The 17,046-nt window shown below is 41.2% G+C and overlaps 2 protein-coding genes across 3 annotated transcripts; both read right to left on the reverse strand.

Annotated features, from left to right (window-relative positions):
* Positions 1–11,215: 11,215 nt before the first annotated feature.
* Positions 11,216–12,904, reverse strand: LOC146969857 (tripartite motif-containing protein 16-like). Its single transcript, XM_085804070.1, has one exon. It carries the CDS (start codon positions 12,872–12,874, stop codon positions 11,216–11,218), a length of 1,659 nt encoding a protein of 552 aa, XP_085660196.1. The 5' UTR covers positions 12,875–12,904.
* A 1,591-nt stretch (positions 12,905–14,495) lies between these two features.
* On the reverse strand, positions 14,496–16,330 carry LOC146969858 (E3 ubiquitin/ISG15 ligase TRIM25-like). 2 transcript variants are annotated; one of them, XM_085804072.1, is made up of 2 exons: positions 15,649–16,330; positions 14,496–15,615 (listed from the first exon to the last, which is right to left on the reverse strand). In XM_085804072.1, the coding sequence occupies exons 1-2, from the start codon at positions 16,324–16,326 to the stop codon at positions 14,665–14,667; spliced, it is 1,629 nt and encodes a 542-aa protein (XP_085660198.1). In that variant the 5' UTR covers positions 16,327–16,330; the 3' UTR covers positions 14,496–14,664. The 2 variants fall into 2 exon arrangements, with proteins under 2 accessions (XP_085660198.1, XP_085660197.1); XM_085804071.1 differs by having other exon boundaries at positions 14,496–16,330.
* Between the last annotated feature and the right edge of the window lie 716 nt (positions 16,331–17,046).

Consider the following 17,046-nt stretch of genomic DNA (forward strand, 5'->3'; position numbering starts at 1 on the left):
GTCTTCTTCGTGACGTCGTCTACCGGAAGTTACGTAGCGGTGGTCAGACTCAACATCGCCATCTACTGTCCCAAGGTGAGTAGGGGAGACCGGGGACATGTCATTTTTCTCCAATCAGGAACAACCTCGTCTAGAGTGATGATACTCACACTGCACATGCTTGGATTCCCCCCCTTGCAGAGAAAAATCAGTTGAATTCAAAAGATGCTCCAGGATTTATTGCAAAAAAAAAACTGTTTTTGAGGTATGAAAGTATTTTTTTTCTTGAGCTTTGTTTTTGTTAAAACTTTGTCACTCTTTTTGTGATTCTGCTCAAACTTATATGGTTTAAAGGAGTGATATGTTAACTTTAAGCTGATATAATTAGCATGTATCAAGAGCACTTTGTTTACTTAGCACATGGGGTTTAATCAGCCCCCCTGTAATCCTCTCAGCAGGCACGCCGATTTTTCCCAGTGGCCACCCGTGGTACTGCAACAAAAAATCCCATGCGGCCCAGAAAGGATTTTTCCCATAGACCGCAATAGTAAAAGAGAAGCCTGTAAAACTGTTCACAGGACACTTCCAGCTGTAACCTCTGTTAATTACTAATCTTTGTATTCTATATTTTTAAGTCATGGACTTTTTATCCGTCAAAATGTTTTCTAACGGCCAGAAAAGCCACAGAGAAGTCTCATTTCTGGCCGTGACGTCACGGCTGTGTCCGTGCACCAGCAGTGCGCGGTCGTGTGTGTCTCGGGACCGAGGATGCCTGAAACTAATGAGACTCTGTCCGGTGCTAAAATCACTCAGAAAAGTGGAAAACACGGCTCAAAGGTGAGTTTTTGTTTGGTCACATCGAGTTAATTAGTGTGACTGCTGAAGCAGTCACACTATTGTTCTTCTGTTTGGCCATTTTCTTCCGCCTTTTTACGGTCTTCTTCTAGTCCTTCATACTTTGTGCTATTTCAACAATTCATATATCAAAACGTGCAGCTTTTTTTGAACTTTATCGGCATTACTTTTCTCTTTTTAACTATTTATACTTTTTCAAATATTTAACTTTTTCACAAAAAATCTCACATTCATCAAAGTCTCAACCTCTCTTCTTCACAACTCCGCTGTAGTGTAGGGGGTAGGGTAACTGCTTGCCAACCCTAAGGTCACTGGTTCGAATCCAAGGGAAGAACTCTTGTTATGTTATGTTGAATTCTGCTCTCCTCCCCCGCCTTCAATTGGTTACAGGTGTTTGTTATCTCCTTGATTACTCATACCAGTTTGCAGCACATCATCACATTACAATGAATGACAACAGTCTTGAAAGCAGTGTGCTCTCTGTAGCCGAGTGGCAGAGTAAAGGTTTAGTGATCATATGGTCATGGGTTCGATTCCTGCCTCAGTCTTTTCACTTCATTGCTTGACTTTTGATTCCAACTAGAAAAAGCATTTCCAAGAATGGAAATGGTGTGACTGCTGATAGCAACTGAACGCTGTTGCAGAATTAGCAAATAGTGCAAGCAGTGATCACCATACAAATGTTTGACCAAGGTCGGAATCGAACTCACATCCTCATGGTCATTAGACTTCCACTCTGCCTCTAGGCCACAGTGCACACGCAGTTGAGGAGACTGTTGTCTGTTAATGATCTGCACACTGTCAACATCAAGAAAGCTTGAGAGTCAAGCTTGAATGACTTAGAATGAAAATTTCTGTGAATTTCAGGCTGAGAGCAGCAGTTTCAACATGAAGCAAGTTATCAGAAGTCAACAGAGGACAACTGGGAAAATAATTCACTATAATTGTTGTTGAGGCAAGATTTGAACCAGCAACCTTCAGGTCTCCAGACCAGCAAGCTAACCACTAGGCTACAGACAGAGACAGTATGTGGGGGGTAAAGAAAACCTTTGACAAGAGGATCACTGGCTTCTGCTTAAAGACCCACTCCCGTGAAAATCGTGTTTTCTGAGCTTTTCACATGTTCCTGTGGCATTTTTCTTGTGTTAGAGCACTTATCAGCAGAGAAGGAAGTGCAAAATTGCATTTCAGAGTTTTTCTGCCTTCAAACTGCTGTGAACCAATGGCAGACGCGAACTGGCAGTTTCAGGAAGACTGGAGTTGAGGGTGTCACAGCTCCAGGGGAGGGCACTAGTGCTACAAGCTCCCGCCCCGCTCTGCATCTGGCTCAGAGGTGAAAGCCTTCACAGCTCGGTGTAGCTGTCTAGGTATAATAGGTATAGCTCACCTGGTAGAGCAGCTTGCACCATGAGCAAGGACTATGTTCCAGTGTGGGATCGAATCCCAGTGTGGAGTTTTACGCTAAACGCGCTGAATCTGTAATTGTACAATGTCCAGCTGTCAGCAAGCGGGGGGGTGGGGTGCGAGGAGGTGGCTGGGCGGGTGCAGAGCAGCGCAGTCTCCGCCCACCCCCCAGAGGTACATTGCTAATGTGCATGGCTAATGAGCTGGTTTTTAAAATGGCCGAAAAGGGTCGCGGGAGTGGGACTTTAAAAAAAAAAGTAAGGAATCAAACCCATGACCTCATGATCAATAAACCTTTACTCTGCCACTTCGCCACAGAGAGCACAGACATAAGCATGTTTCAGACAGAGTTGTGGAGAATTCTCAGCATTGGGCTGAATGAGAGCAGAGAGCTCCCTGGCTGCATTTAAAAAATATTTAAAATTATTATCTAAGTCTCTTTGCATTTTTGACCAGAATTTTAGCCAGAAGACAAGTGTGGCTACAAAACTGGAGAAAATAATTTGTCTAGAGTTTAATTTGCAGAAAAAGTTAAATATTTTAAAAAGTATAAATAGTTAAAAAGAGAAAAGTAACGCCGATAAAGTTCAAAAAAAGCTGCACGTTTTGATATATGAATTGTTGAAATAGCACAACACCTAACACACTAACCATATGGCCACAGAGAACCTGAGTTACAATGAGCTTTATACTATGAGGAATCAAAGACTGTCCAATGACAGCTGAATAATTGGAATCAAAAGTCAAGCAATGATGTGAAATGACTGAGGCAGGAATCGAACCCGTGACCATATGATCACTAAACCTTTACTCTGCCACTCGGCTACAGAGAGCACACTGCTTTCAAGACTGTTGTCATTCATTGTAATGTGATGATGTGCTGCAAACTGGTACGAATAATCAAGGAGATAACAAACACCTGTAACCAATTGAAGGCGGGGGAGGAGAGCAGAATTCAACATAACATAACAAGAATTCTTCCCTTGGATTCGAACCAGTGACCTTAGGGTTGGCAGGCAGTTACCCTAACCCCTACACTACAGAGGAGTTGTCAAGAAGAGAGGTTGAGACTTTGATGAATGTGAGATTTTTTGTGAAAATGATTCAATGATGCTTAAAACAAAAATAAATTAATATAAATTAGCCACACCAAGTAAGAAGAGGACTTTTTTGTGACCTGTGACTATTTTTTGGTGAATTCAAATGAATTAAAAAGCACTTAACAGCAAGTTACAAAGTTGAGCTCCTTCTCCTGCTGATGTGAAAAAAATGCATTGAGCTTAATGAGAGCAGAGAGCTCCCTGGCTGCATTTAAAAAATATTTAAAATTATTATCTAAGTCTCTTTGCATTTTTGACCAGAATTTTAGCCAGAAGACAAGTGTGGCTACAAAACTGGAGAAAATAATTTGTCTAGAGTTTAATTTGTGGCCATGCTGACAGTTTAGCCAGAAAAACTCTAGAATGTTTTTTTGCCTCTCTCCACTCTGACACCACTCTGGCTCTGCTCGTTAGACGCAATACACACACATTATAAAGCTGAAAAAAATCAGAAAAAGTTAAATATTTGAAAAAGTATAAATAGTTAAAAAGAGAAAATTAATGCCGATAAAGTTCAAAAGAAGCTGCACGTTTTGATATATGAATTGTTGAAATAGCACAAAGTATGAAGGACTAGAAGAAGACCGTAAAAAGGCGGAAGAAAATGGCCAAACAGAAGAACAGCAGTCACACTAATTATTCAGCTGTCATTGGACAGTCTTTGATTCCTCATAGTATAAAGCTCATTGTAACTCAGGTTCTCTGTGGCCATATGGTTAGTGCTCAGCCTGAAATTCACAGACATTTTCATTCTAAGTCATTCAAGCTTGACTCTCAAGCTTTCTTGATGTTGACAGTGTGCAGATCATTAACAGACAACAGTCTCTGCAACTGTGTGTGCACTGTGGCCTAGAGGCAGAGTGGAAGTCTAATGACCATGAGGATGTGGGTTCGATTCTGACCTTGGTCAAACATTTGTATGGTGATCACTGCTTGCACTATTTGCTAATTCTGCAACAGCGTTCAGTTGCTGTCAGCAGTCACACCATTTCCATTCTTGGAAATGCTTTTTCTAGTTTAACTTTATGATAGTTAATGTCTGTTATTAGTCTCTTGTCAACTCGTATTCTTAAACGTAACGTTTTAATTGATGAGATCGCCTCGTAGTGACTGCATTTACTGACGTGAAACCGGACTGTTTTACATTACTTTCCCTGTAAAACTCATATTTTTCAGTAATTTTAGCTTGATAAGTCATTTATGCTGTATGTGTTTGTGTGTGTCAACAGTGTCTCATCGCGGCTGATGTTCTACACCTGTTGCTCCGTTCACGTCAATTTATTTTACGGCTTAATTAATGCCACGGTGGTAAAATGTAAACCGAGACTTCTCCAGACTCCCCCATGGTCGGTGTGTCGTGTGTGTGTCCTGACGGTGCAGCTGCTCCCCGTCTTCACCGGGGCCGGAGGAAGAACCGTGGACGTCCTCCTCATCCTCCTCCTCCTCCTCACCGTCGTCAGTGTGTGTTTGTTCAGTGTCAGTATGCTAAATGATCACTTAAACTCATCATCATATTATTAAATTGTTCGGAAAAAAACAAACATGCTTGTGACTTTTTTCTGCTTCTACCAAATCCAACATCAACTGTGTCTGAGGCATCGTGTTTAATTAAAATGTCTGGTTCTGTAACAGCTGTATTTAGTGGACACTGATATTCTGTGTGTTGTGGAAATATTGTAAGGTTAAACTGTTGAATTACAAAGAGTCTCATCCACCTGAAGGCTTAATGATGATGATGAAACTATGAACACAGCCAGTACAGACAATTATTAAAAGGAAGATGCATTTGCCAAAGAGTTCTAATTTTCTTTAATCACAGCTGTGGTTGATAAAAACAAAACACGTGTGACTATACTCCACCAACATCCTGTAAATACAACTGGTGAACTGTGCAGCAAGTTAAATATACTATTGAATATAAAAAAAGGTAAGAGTAAAGCCTCATTACATTATTTGAGGTGTTCTGTGGTCATCTCTGTCATGTTTAACAAAAATACAGTTAATTATGATTTATTTTCCATTGTGATTTAAGCTTACAGGTTCGGACTAACTCGTTTTCAGTGTAACATCGTATATTAATTAACTGTCAAAACGATTTAACGATCATATAAACGACCGTAGTAAACCTACGATCGGCCGTCTTACTTTTTAAATCATTATCTTTGTTTTAAAGTCCGTGTGAGTCCTGTAAAAGTCTTAATACTCATTCCTTAAATCCACAAGTAACACATACATGAACGCGCAGCGCCAAAACTAGAACGGCGGTTGCTCGTTCTCATTGCCCCAGGCCATGATGGGAGACCGCAGAGCATTATGGGGGGTGACTCAACTGCGCATGCTCTATGGGCCGCATAACGCGGAAGTAAACCCGGAAGTCAGAAACTTTTTCGGCGTATGCGCCAGGCGAGCAACTTTCATTGAAATGAACGGCGGCCATTTTCCGGTCCGGTATCCAGTTAATATAATACATCCATGGGTTTAATCCTAATCATGGCTGACCGGACCGGGACAGTTGCAACTGTCCCCGGGCAATATATGAATATAAAAGCAGACCACAAAACAGTAGCCTATACTGACATTACTTTTTTTTTTTTTTTTTTTACCGTTTTATTGCTAATGTTAAAATGATGAGAAAATAAATGACAATGGCAAAATAAAAGTTATTCCCTCACAAATTGTTCCATTCATCCTATGTCACTGAAAGTCTTTTTTTTTTTTTTATTTGAATATTTGACATCTGCACATACAGTAAGGCCTCCTCATCTAGACAAATCTATACTGTAAATGTAAATAACACTGTAATATTATTAGAACTTACATTTTTGATAATAATCCTTTTACTAGACATGAAATATATTGTATTTATAACATGTTGCAACCATCCCCAAACAATGTTGCAACTGTCCCCGGGCCCGGGGTCAGTTGCAACATCTGACTCCTTACACTCAAATGCAAATTGTGAAGAATGTGGACACTGTAATCATCTTTAAATTGTGTTGACAGACAAATGTAAGTTTATTGTATAAAAATTTGGTTTCCAAACCGTCTCTGAGTAACAGAGCCAAATGCAAAAAGTGTTGCAACTGTCCCCACTCCCCGGTCTCCCCTATTGCGTCCTGCAGATGAGTGGTGAGATAGATACAGCGCCAACAGTAACAAATTGAAATCTGTCAGATAGGTATGATTCAAACCATCGAAGGGCAGATCTTTTGATCCCAATTTCATGGTCTATGTAATCTCTGCAGTAAAATGCTGTGATTAATGGTTTCAAATCCAGCAGAAGTAGCCTACAAAGACATGACCTCTATCGGAAGCTTTAAGGATGTCTTTAGAAACTTTAACCAGTGCGGTTTCGGTGCTATGATGTTCTCTAAATAGATAGGAAAGCTTCAAAAAGCTTGTTACTGTGCAGATGTTTAGATTGATTTAACTTTATTAATCATTCATTTCCCATTCCCCTTCCCCTCAACATCCGGGGTCTGTAGGTTGACCGACTAGTGGTTCTCAACTGGTGGGTCGGGACACAAAAGTGGGTCGCGGACCCGTTCTGGATGGGTCGTGGACAGCTGGTCAAAAAAGTAAATAATATTTAATGCACAGGACATGTCTTTTATTTTGAAAAATAACTTATTTTGAAAGGCACAGGAGACACGTGAACACATGCAGTTGTAATGGTCCTCCTCAGTTTCTTATTATTTGCTCCATTTGCTCTGAATGCAAAGATATCAGTTTCTTATTAATGTGGCCTGAATGGAGTGAAAATACCTTGTTTTGTGGGTCTTTATTTTGTGCAATTTGATATTTATTAACTTTTGTGAATATGCTCTGGAGATGCATTATAAATCAAACATATCATTTTGTTGGTCTACATTTTGTTCAGTTTGATATTTTTTTATTCACTTTTACACACTTTTTATTCACCCACATGCAGTTGTCATCCTCCTCAGTTTCATTCATGTGCCCTGAAATGCACTTTGCTTAATAAAGAGCAAAATGAGTTTTTAAAGGCTTTAAACAAAAATCTTGGTTTGAATTCTATAAAAGTGGGTCGCGACTTAATGACCATGAGAAAATGTGGGTCCCAGAGTGAGACTAGTTGAGAACCCCTGGACTAGAGGGCTGCACGGGCTCCATGTGTAACCATTAGGTTACTGGAGTGCAATCCTCAACTCCGCCAGAGGGTGGCGCATACGCACCGGGGGATTTTCTAGAAGCTTCTACTTTTCTCATCTTCTGGTGGAGACGTTGCCAGAAAGCATCAAGGACTGGTAGGGAAATATCCTCTGAGGGATAGAAATTCATAAAATCTCACACCATCTATTGAAATATTGTCTGTTCATTAGGATGAAAGCAGTGCTAGCTCCATTATGCCGTGAAATATTGTTCTTTTTTAAAACCAATCGGAGTTGTGACACTGATACTTGGTGTTTGATATCACATAGACACAGATTCAGATTGTTTTATGTTGTTGAAATATCGCTAATTGCGCTAGCCGCGAGCTAATCGCTAGCATTTAAATGTGAGTCTGTTTGGATTTTAGCTCGGTTGCTAGCTCAGCTTAGCTAGTCAACACTGTGGCAGATCTTTGATTACACCGCTAAAAGTGCCTTTATACTCTGTTTTGTTGACTTAGAAGTCATTTGATTGTTTATCCTCTATTTTATTTTATTATTTATGTAAAATAAGGGTGATTTAGTTCATTTAATTGCCAATATACATGTTTGATATGGATATGAGAAACAGAAGTTCATCTCAACTGTTAAAAGAATGAATATATTAAAATGTTTGATTAAAATGTGATGTTTAAAATGCTATTAAGATGCTAAATAGATTTTAAAGGTTAAAAATATAAATATCTGGTTTCAGAAATGTCATGATTTTATTTCTATGCTGTGAGATGGAAGTACATTATTGATTAATTGATTGCTCATTGGAACTGACCTATCTTATGTGGTGTGATGGGTATCTATTCATTTACATAATGATTAGAGTATTTATAACCTTTACAATTGGTTATATTTGATTAGACTTTCGAATAATGGAGATAAGTTGATCAGATTTAAACAGAAATGAGACAATAGTAACTAATGCATTCTGTACTGTGTGCATAGGTTTTTTGATGAGAGAGAGATCATCTGAACCTGACCCTGGCGGTCAGTGGCGAGCCAACCGCAGAAGTCGACAGTGAACGGACCAAGAGCCTGGTGTGGCCGGCCGTGGCGTCTTGGAACCATCATCATCCTGCTCCTTCATTTGAGATACAGATAAGACCACACGTAAACCTACCCGGGTAGTGAAAAGAACATACATACTTCAAGAAACACACACACACACCAAGAACTTCATGGACTCCAAACGAAGCAACTTTATTTTCTTAAAATCTGCGGAGGAATCTCACAAAGGGACACTTTCTTTTAAGTTATTTATTTTGGGGCCCCTTTATTGTGCACCTGTGCATAGGAAGCCGGCTTAGATAGGCAGGGACTGTGAATTATTAAAATTTTGTACAATACATTTTTCAAACCTACCTGTTTTGTGTTGTCTGTTCTCTGCTGACCTTTTACTACTGAAGGCTCTGTAGTCGTACCTAGAGTTTCCTGATATGAGCCCAGCTTTAATTCATAGATAATCAGTTACTATTACCTTGAAATAAGCTTTACATCAGCTTCCATATGCTTCCTCTCCACAACCTGGACTTATAGGGCTCTGCCTAGTTGCGCTAAAAATGGACCCGAAGTGGAATCATTATCATCAGAATGAGCCGTGCAGCGGTCAGAGATGATATCATCTAGGTCAGAGGTCAGTAGGTCAACCTACGTACAACCTACACAACCTGTTGATAACAGGTAACCCCGGATCCAGAGGGGACTAGCACTAGTGTATCATAACTAAATATTGGTGAAATGAACAAGTTTCGCAGCAGATAATGTGTTATTTAGAGGCTGCATTCCGCTGCCCCGTATACTTGCATTATATGGATACGCGGCTCTCGGCTGGATCTAATTTCGTCGGAAGGACTCGAATGACACCAAAGTTATCTGGTGAGTAAATGATCGTTTCTTATGCTATATAAGGTCCAGATTGTAAAAAAAACAAACAGAAATTCTCCTTTAACTAAGGGAAAGTTGCTTGAGCAGTCATGTTGGGACTGGGTCAAGCAGACATGTAGCTAATTTAGAAGAGGTAATTGCAGAAGTTAAATCTGACAGGTCAATGGGGGAGAAGCTGTATGCACTAAGTTTGGAAGGTGCTTCTAGAAAGACGGTGGTCTGTTACTGACAATCCTTCCTCTAATATTTGCAATCTTTTCAGTAAAGAAGGCTAGGAAATCTCTTGAGAGTCGTAGGGACGCATGGCTCAACAGCACTGTGGTTCTTAGTCAGCCTGGCCACAGTGTTAAAGAGGAACCTAGGATTGTTCTTTTTTTCTATTGAAGATGGATACTATGCATGTCTGGCAATACACAGTTCTTTTTAGTAAACTATCTTAAGAGAATTGATGGTCTTCTTCACATTGGCTGGAATGTGTTTTCCTTTCCAGCAGTCAAAAGAAATAGCTTCATACTGTTACGTTGTGTGACCTTTGACCTCTCTGATCTGATACCTCAAGCCAAGTGACGACCGCAGACCAAACCAACCGTGTGATCAACCGTTCATCTGCCATTTAAGGAATTAATCTGCTTCTAAACTGCACTGTCAGCATAGACTTGGATCATGTGAACTTCATTTCTAACCTGTATGTTTAATATGTCACATAAGTTTGGGTAGAGAAAATCAGCGTAGGTACTTTCAATTCTTCAGAAATATGTTGAGTCACAGATTTAAAATGTATTGTTGGTGAAAAAACAACAGTTCAAACTGGTCTCTCTCTCTGATGTAGCTTGTTTTATTAATAAATGACTCACTGGGTACGTTACATGGACAGTTTCAAACGGTTTCAGAAAGGTTTGGTTTAAATCAATCTGTTTGAAGATGTCAGCTTGGGTGTTTACATGCACCGACGAAACAAACGCTTCGAATGTGCCCGCAGCCGTGAGTGATTGCGTTCCTATGGTTACAACAGTATTGATTATGGAAGTGCTACAGCTGTGCAGCAGGGATCAACCCGTTTCAAGTGTCTGAGGTGTTTACATGAAGCATTTTCAATCAGTTTGGTCTCCCAAACCTTTCTGAAACCGATTTAAACTGTCCATGTAAACGTACCCACTGTTAATATTTCCTGACTGAGACATTGAAGACATATTCATGATCTATTGAACAAAAATACCTTGAATCCAAAGGTGGAATTTGGAAACTAATCAATAAGCTTTAAAACAAGATCATTAATCTCATAATTCCAGATCTCAGCTTTGAATCAGATCCTGGAACAAAGACACAAGAAAAGCTTGGATTGATTCTTTGGTTAAAACAGTTTTATTGATGATGTGAAGCTTCAGTTTGTTCACACATTGATCAGTAAAGTCTGTTCAATGACTCTTGATTTCATGAACACACGTCAATCATCTCTTCATTGATTATTATTATGATATTTACACTTTAATTAAAGCTCATAGACCTTGTCAGTGAGTGGATTTAACAGCATTTGATCTAACAAACACATCAATATGATCTACAGTGAGAACAAAGCTCAGTGATAAAGGAAGGTTTTGGTGATTTCTCTGTTAAGGCCCAAACAGCAACAACACACCAACACATCATTCAAGACAAATATGCAACAACCATTTAGAGCTCAGAGAAGTTTCTGTTTTCATGTGAAGAAACGTGAGTTGCAATGCAGAGACACAACAGCAATGAGTTTTTAACAACAAACATGGAGACTAAAGAAAGTGTCAAACTAAAATACAGATTTTAACCAACTGCACCTTCAATGATTTTTGTCTATTTGAGTTTACACAACTCTGTTATGTCTCCAATACAGCTAAGACCAACTCCAGCATGTAGAGGCTGAGTGAATGTGGTCTGGACTCTGTAGAGGAGAGTCATGGTTTCAGAGACGCTGTAGAAGGACAGAATACCTGCTCTGTGATCCAGGTACACTCCTACTCTGGAGGACTGAGGACCTGAGACTGGAGTCTCGATGTTGTTGAACCAAAATGTGAAACTGTTGTTGGAACAATATAACGCCCAAGATTTGTCATTGAATCCAAACAAACTTTCCCTCCTTGTTCTGCTGATATTCTTGTACGCAACTGCTACATAAACTCCTTCTCCTCTCCACTCCACCTCCCAGTAACAACGTCCAGTCAGACTCTCTCTACTCAGGACCTGAGGATATGTAGTGAATCTGTCTGGGTGACGAGAATAAGACTGAGCTAGACCTCGTGTCACTTTTCTGTTTCCCTCAGATAATAACAGACGTGTAGCTGTGTTTGGATCCAGTGTGATTTCCTGTGAACATCGTAAGATTCCAGCTCTGGTCCTGGGCTCTGGTGGTGACAGTAAAACATCCACTTCAGTCACTGTCAGTGAGATGTTTGTCCATGTGTCTCTCAGAAGGTCCTGTAGTATATCTCTGAGCTCTGACACAGCTGCTGTCACATCCTCAAAGTGTCTGAGAGGACGGATATTGATGCTGGATGAGTGTGTAGATGGACTGAGTGCTGACAGTGAGGGGTAGTTGTGTAGAAACTGGGTGTGATCCTCTGTGTGTGACAGCAGCTTCAGCTCAGCGTCTTTCCTCTTCAGCTCAGTGATCTCCTGCTCCAGCTTCTTCTGAAGCTCTTTGACTCCACTCACTTGAGTTTCCTGCTGGGATCTGATCTGCTGCTTCAGCTCAGAGCTTCTTTTCTTCATGAGACGGATCAGCTGAGTGAAGATCTTCTCACTGTCCTCCTCTGCTTTATCAGCAGAGCCATTGATGGCCTCCACCTCCTGTTGAAGCACCTTCAAATCTTTCTCTCTGTCCTGGATTCTCTGCTGAATTTTTTGTTGACTCAGCTCCAGCTCTCTCTGCCTCTCAGTCCTTTCTGCTGCAGCTGAGACTGTGTCGTGGCCTTTATGTTCATCCAGGCAGAGGTGACAGATACACTGCTGATCAGTGCGGCAGAACATCTTCATCACCTCATCATGATGAGAGCAGATGTTCTCCTGGAGCTTCATGGAGGGCTCCACCAGCTTGTGTTTCTTAAATGGAGCTGCTTCATAATGAGGCTGCAGGTGTTTCTCACAGTAGGAGGCCGGACACGTCAAACAGGACTTGACAGCTTTGAGTTTTCTCCCAGTGCAGACATCACAGGCCACATCTTCAGGTCCAGCATAGCAGTGATCAGCAGGAGCAGCTTGGAGTCCAGTCTTCTTCAGCTCCTCCACTAAAGTTGCTAACATGGTGTTTTTGACCAGGACAGGTCTTGGTATGAAGTTCTTCCTACACTGGGGGCATCTGTAGATTTTCTTCCCATCCTCTCCATCCCAGTGGGTTTTAATACAGTTGAAGCAGTAGCTGTGTCCACAGGGAATAGCCACTGGATCCTTCAGTAGATCCAGACAGATGGAACAAGAGAAGGTCTCCTGGTCCAGATGAACTCCTTTCTGCGCCATTTCACCTCTCGCAGACGACGACTGTCTGAGTTTCACTTGTTCAGAAGTGGAACTAGTTTGAGGTCTGATTTAAACAAGATTGATTTGGTTCAGTATATAAGCGTTAACTAAAGGGAAGTTCCGAGTTCCAGACCAAGTGACGACTGGAGACCAAACCAACCATGTGATCAACAATTCATCTGCCCTATAAGGAATTAATCTGCTTCTAAACTGCACTGTCAGCATAGACTTGGATCGTGGGAACTTGTGCTTCATTTTTTTCCTAACCAACAGGAAGGGTATATTTAATATGTCACATAAGTTTGAGTTGAGAAAATCAGCGTACTTTCAATTCTTGGTTCAGAAACACTTTGAGTGACAGATTTAAAATGTATTGTTGGTGAAAAAACAACAGATCAACAGGTCTCTCTCTCTCTCTGATGTAGCTTGTTTTATTAATAAATGACTCTAATATTTCCTGACTGGCTGAGACACTGAAGACATATTCATGATCTATCTAAAAAATACCTTCAACCTAGAGATAGGAACTAATCAATAACTTTTAAAACAAGTAGAGAATCTTTATTGTCATTATACTAGATAATGAAATTGTCTTCGGACCCACGGCTTAAAAACACAGACATACAGTACAGTAATAAATAGAATAGAAGAAAAAGAAGATACAATTTAATTAAAAAAGGAAAAAAAAGAGACGCGACAGCGATGTTTGCACAACTATGTAGGGTGGCTGGGGACGAGGGAGTAAAGTGCATTAGTGCAAGTCTGAGTGTGTCTGGAGGGAGAGTACATGTGAGTGTGAGTGTGTGCGCGTGTGTGCCACTACAAGGGGGCGATTGCCTTCACAGCTCTGGGAAAAAAAACTGTTCTTAAGCCTTGTAGTGGGTGCTTTGATGTACCTGTACCGCTTGCCAGACAGCAGCGGTACAAACAGTTCGCTGCCCGGGTGGATGGGGTCTGGTGATGCATCTAGCCCTCTTCTGGACTCGAGAGGTGTAAACAGAGTCCAGATCAGGCAGACGACAGCCCACGATCCCCTGTGCAGTTCTCACTACCCGGGCCAGGTCCTTCTTGTCCCCTGCCGTACAGCTGCCGTACCACACTGTCACACTGAGGCACAGGATGCTCTCTAGTGTAGCTCTATAGAAGTCTGCAAGATGACACACAAGATGATTGATCTCATATTTCCAGATCTAAGCTCTCACATTAGTTTCACATTTCTCCATCAACTTTGAATCAGATCCTGGAACAAAGACACAAGAAAAGATTGGATTGATTCTTTGGTTAAAACAGTTTTATTGATGATGTGAAGCTTCAGTTTATTCACACATTGATCAGTAAAGTCTGTTCAATGACTCTTGTTCAGTGATTTCATTAACACACGTATTAGTCAATCATCTCTTCATTGATTATTATCATGATATTTACACTCTGATTAATGCTCATAGACTTTGTCATTGAGTGGATTTGGACAACAACAACATTTGATCTTACAAACACATCATTGTGATTGTAGATTTCTTAGTTTCCACAGTGAGAACAAAGCTCAGTGATAAAGGAAGGTTTTGGTGATTTATCTGTTAAGGCCCAAACAACAACAACACACTAACAGATCAAGACAAATATGCAACAAACATTTAGAGCTCCTAGAAGTTTCTGTTTTCATGTGAAGAAATGTGAGTTACAGTGCAGAGACACAACAGCAATGAGTTTTTAGCAACAAACATGGAGACTAAAGAAAATGTTGAACTAAAATACAGATTTTAACCAACTGCACCTTCAATGATCTTTGTCTATTTGAGTTTACACAACTCTGCTGTGGCTCCATAAAAAACATAAACTCCAGCATGTAGAGGCTGAGTGAATGTGGTCTGGACTCTGTGGAGGAGAGTCATGGTTTCAGAGACGCTGTAGAAGGACAGAATACCTGCTCTGTGATCCAGGTACACTCCTACTCTGGAGGACTGAGGACCTGAGACTGGAGTCTGGATGTTGTTGAACCTAAATGTGAAACCGTTGTTGGAGCAATCTAACACCCAAGATTTGTCATTACGACCAAACAAACTGTCATCCCCTGCTCTGCTGATATTCTTGTATGTGACTGCTACATCAACTCTTCCTCCCCACTCCACCTCCCAGTAACAACGTCCAGTCAGACTCTCTCTACTCAGGACCTGAAAACAGGAAGTGAATCTGTCTGGGTGACGAGAATAAGACTGATCTTTACTCATAAATGTTGCTTTCCTGTTTCCTTCAGATAATAACAGTTGTCTGTGTGCTGTGTTTGGATCCAGTGTGATTTTCCGTGAATATCTTAAGAAGTCAGCTCTGGTCCTGGGCCCTGGTGGTGACAGTAAAACATCCACTTGAGTCTCTGGCACTGAGATGTTTGTCCATGTGTCTCTCAGAAGGTCCTGTAGTTTATCTCTGAGCTGTGACACAGCTGCTGTCACATCCTCAAAGTGTCTGAGAGGACGGATATTGATGCTGGATGAGTGTGTAGATGGACTGAGTGCTGACAGTGAGGGGTAGTTGTGTAGAAACTGGGTGTGATCCTCTGTGTGTGACAGCAGCTTCAGCTCAGCGTCTTTTCTCTTTAGCTCAGTGATCTCCTGCTCCAGCTTCTTCTGAAGCTCTTTGACTCCACTCACTTGAGTTTCCTGCTGGGATCTGATCTGCTGCTTCAGCTCAGAGCTTCTTTTCTCCATGAGACGGATCAGCTGAGTGAAGATCTTCTCACTGTCCTCCACTGCTTTATCAGCAGAGCCATTGATGGCCTCCACCTCCTGTTGAATCACCTTCACATCTTTCTCTCTATCCTGGATTCTCTGCCGGATTTTTTGTCGATTTAGCTCCAGCTCTCTCTGCCTCTCAGTCCTTTCTGCTGCAGCTGAGACTGTGTCGTGGCCTTTATGTTCATCCAGAAGACAGACAAGACATAAACACTTCTTATCATTGTGGCAGAAAATCTTCAACACCTCACCATGACGAGAGCAGATGTTCTCCTGGAGCTTCTTGGAGGGCTCCACCAGTTTGTGTTTCTTTAATGGAGCTGCTTCATAATGAGGCTGCAGGTGTTTCTCACAGTAGGAGGCCGGACACGTCAAACAGGACTTGACAGCTTTGAGTTTTCTCCCAGTGCAGACATCACAGGCCACATCTTCAGGTCCAGCATAGCAGTGATCAGCAGGAGCAGCTTGGAGTCCAGTCTTCTTCAGCTCCTCCACTAAAGCTGCTAACATGATGTTTTTCACCAGGTCAGGTCTTGGTGTGAAGTTCTTCCTACACTGAGGACAGCTGTAGATTTTCTTCCCATCCTCTTCATCCCAGTGGGTTTTAATACAGCTGAAGCAGTAGCTGTGTCCACAGGGAATAGTCACTGGATCCTTCAGTAGATCCAGACAGATGGAGCAAGAGAAGGTCTCCTGGTCCAGATGAACTCCTTTCTGCGCCATTTCACCTCTCACAGACGACGACTGTCTGAGTTTCTGTTGCTCAGTCAGAAGTGAAACTTGTTTGAGGTCTGATCTAAACCAGATTGATCTGGTTCCGTAAGTGTTAACTAAAGGGAAGTCCCTTGAGCAGGTTCGGAAATCACTATTACTGCTGAGAGTCGGAGTGACGCATGGCTCAACAGCACTGTGGTTCTTAGTCAGCCTGGCCACATTGTTAAAGAGGAACCTGGGATTGTTGTTCTTTTCTATTGAAGATGGATACTATGCACGTCTGGCAATATGAATTTCTTTTTAGTAAACTATCTTAAGAGAATCGGTGGTCTTCTCCACATTGGCTGGAATGTGTTTTCCTTTCCAGCTGTCAAAATAAATAACTTCATACTGTTACATTGTGTGACCCTTGACCCTTGATCTAATACCTCAGGCCAAATGAAGACCAGAGACTAAACCAACTGTGTGATCAACAATTCATCTGCCATATAAGGAATTAATCTGCTTCTAAACTGCACTGTCAGCATAGACTTGGATCGTGGGAACTTGTGCTTCATTTTTTTCCCTAACCAACAGGAAGGGTAGTTAATATGTCACATAAATTTGAGTAGAGAAAATCAGCGTACTTTCAATTCTTGGTTCAGAAACACGTTGAATCACAGATTTAAAATGTGTTGTTGGGGAAAGAACAACAGTTCAGACTGGTCTCTCTCTCTGGTGTAGCTTGTT

The sequence above is a fragment of the Trachurus japonicus genome, chromosome 17 (genome assembly GCF_045865225.1).
Source record: "Trachurus japonicus isolate A0001 chromosome 17, Traja_1.0".
NCBI classification, from domain to species: Eukaryota; Metazoa; Chordata; class Actinopteri; order Carangiformes; family Carangidae; genus Trachurus; species Trachurus japonicus.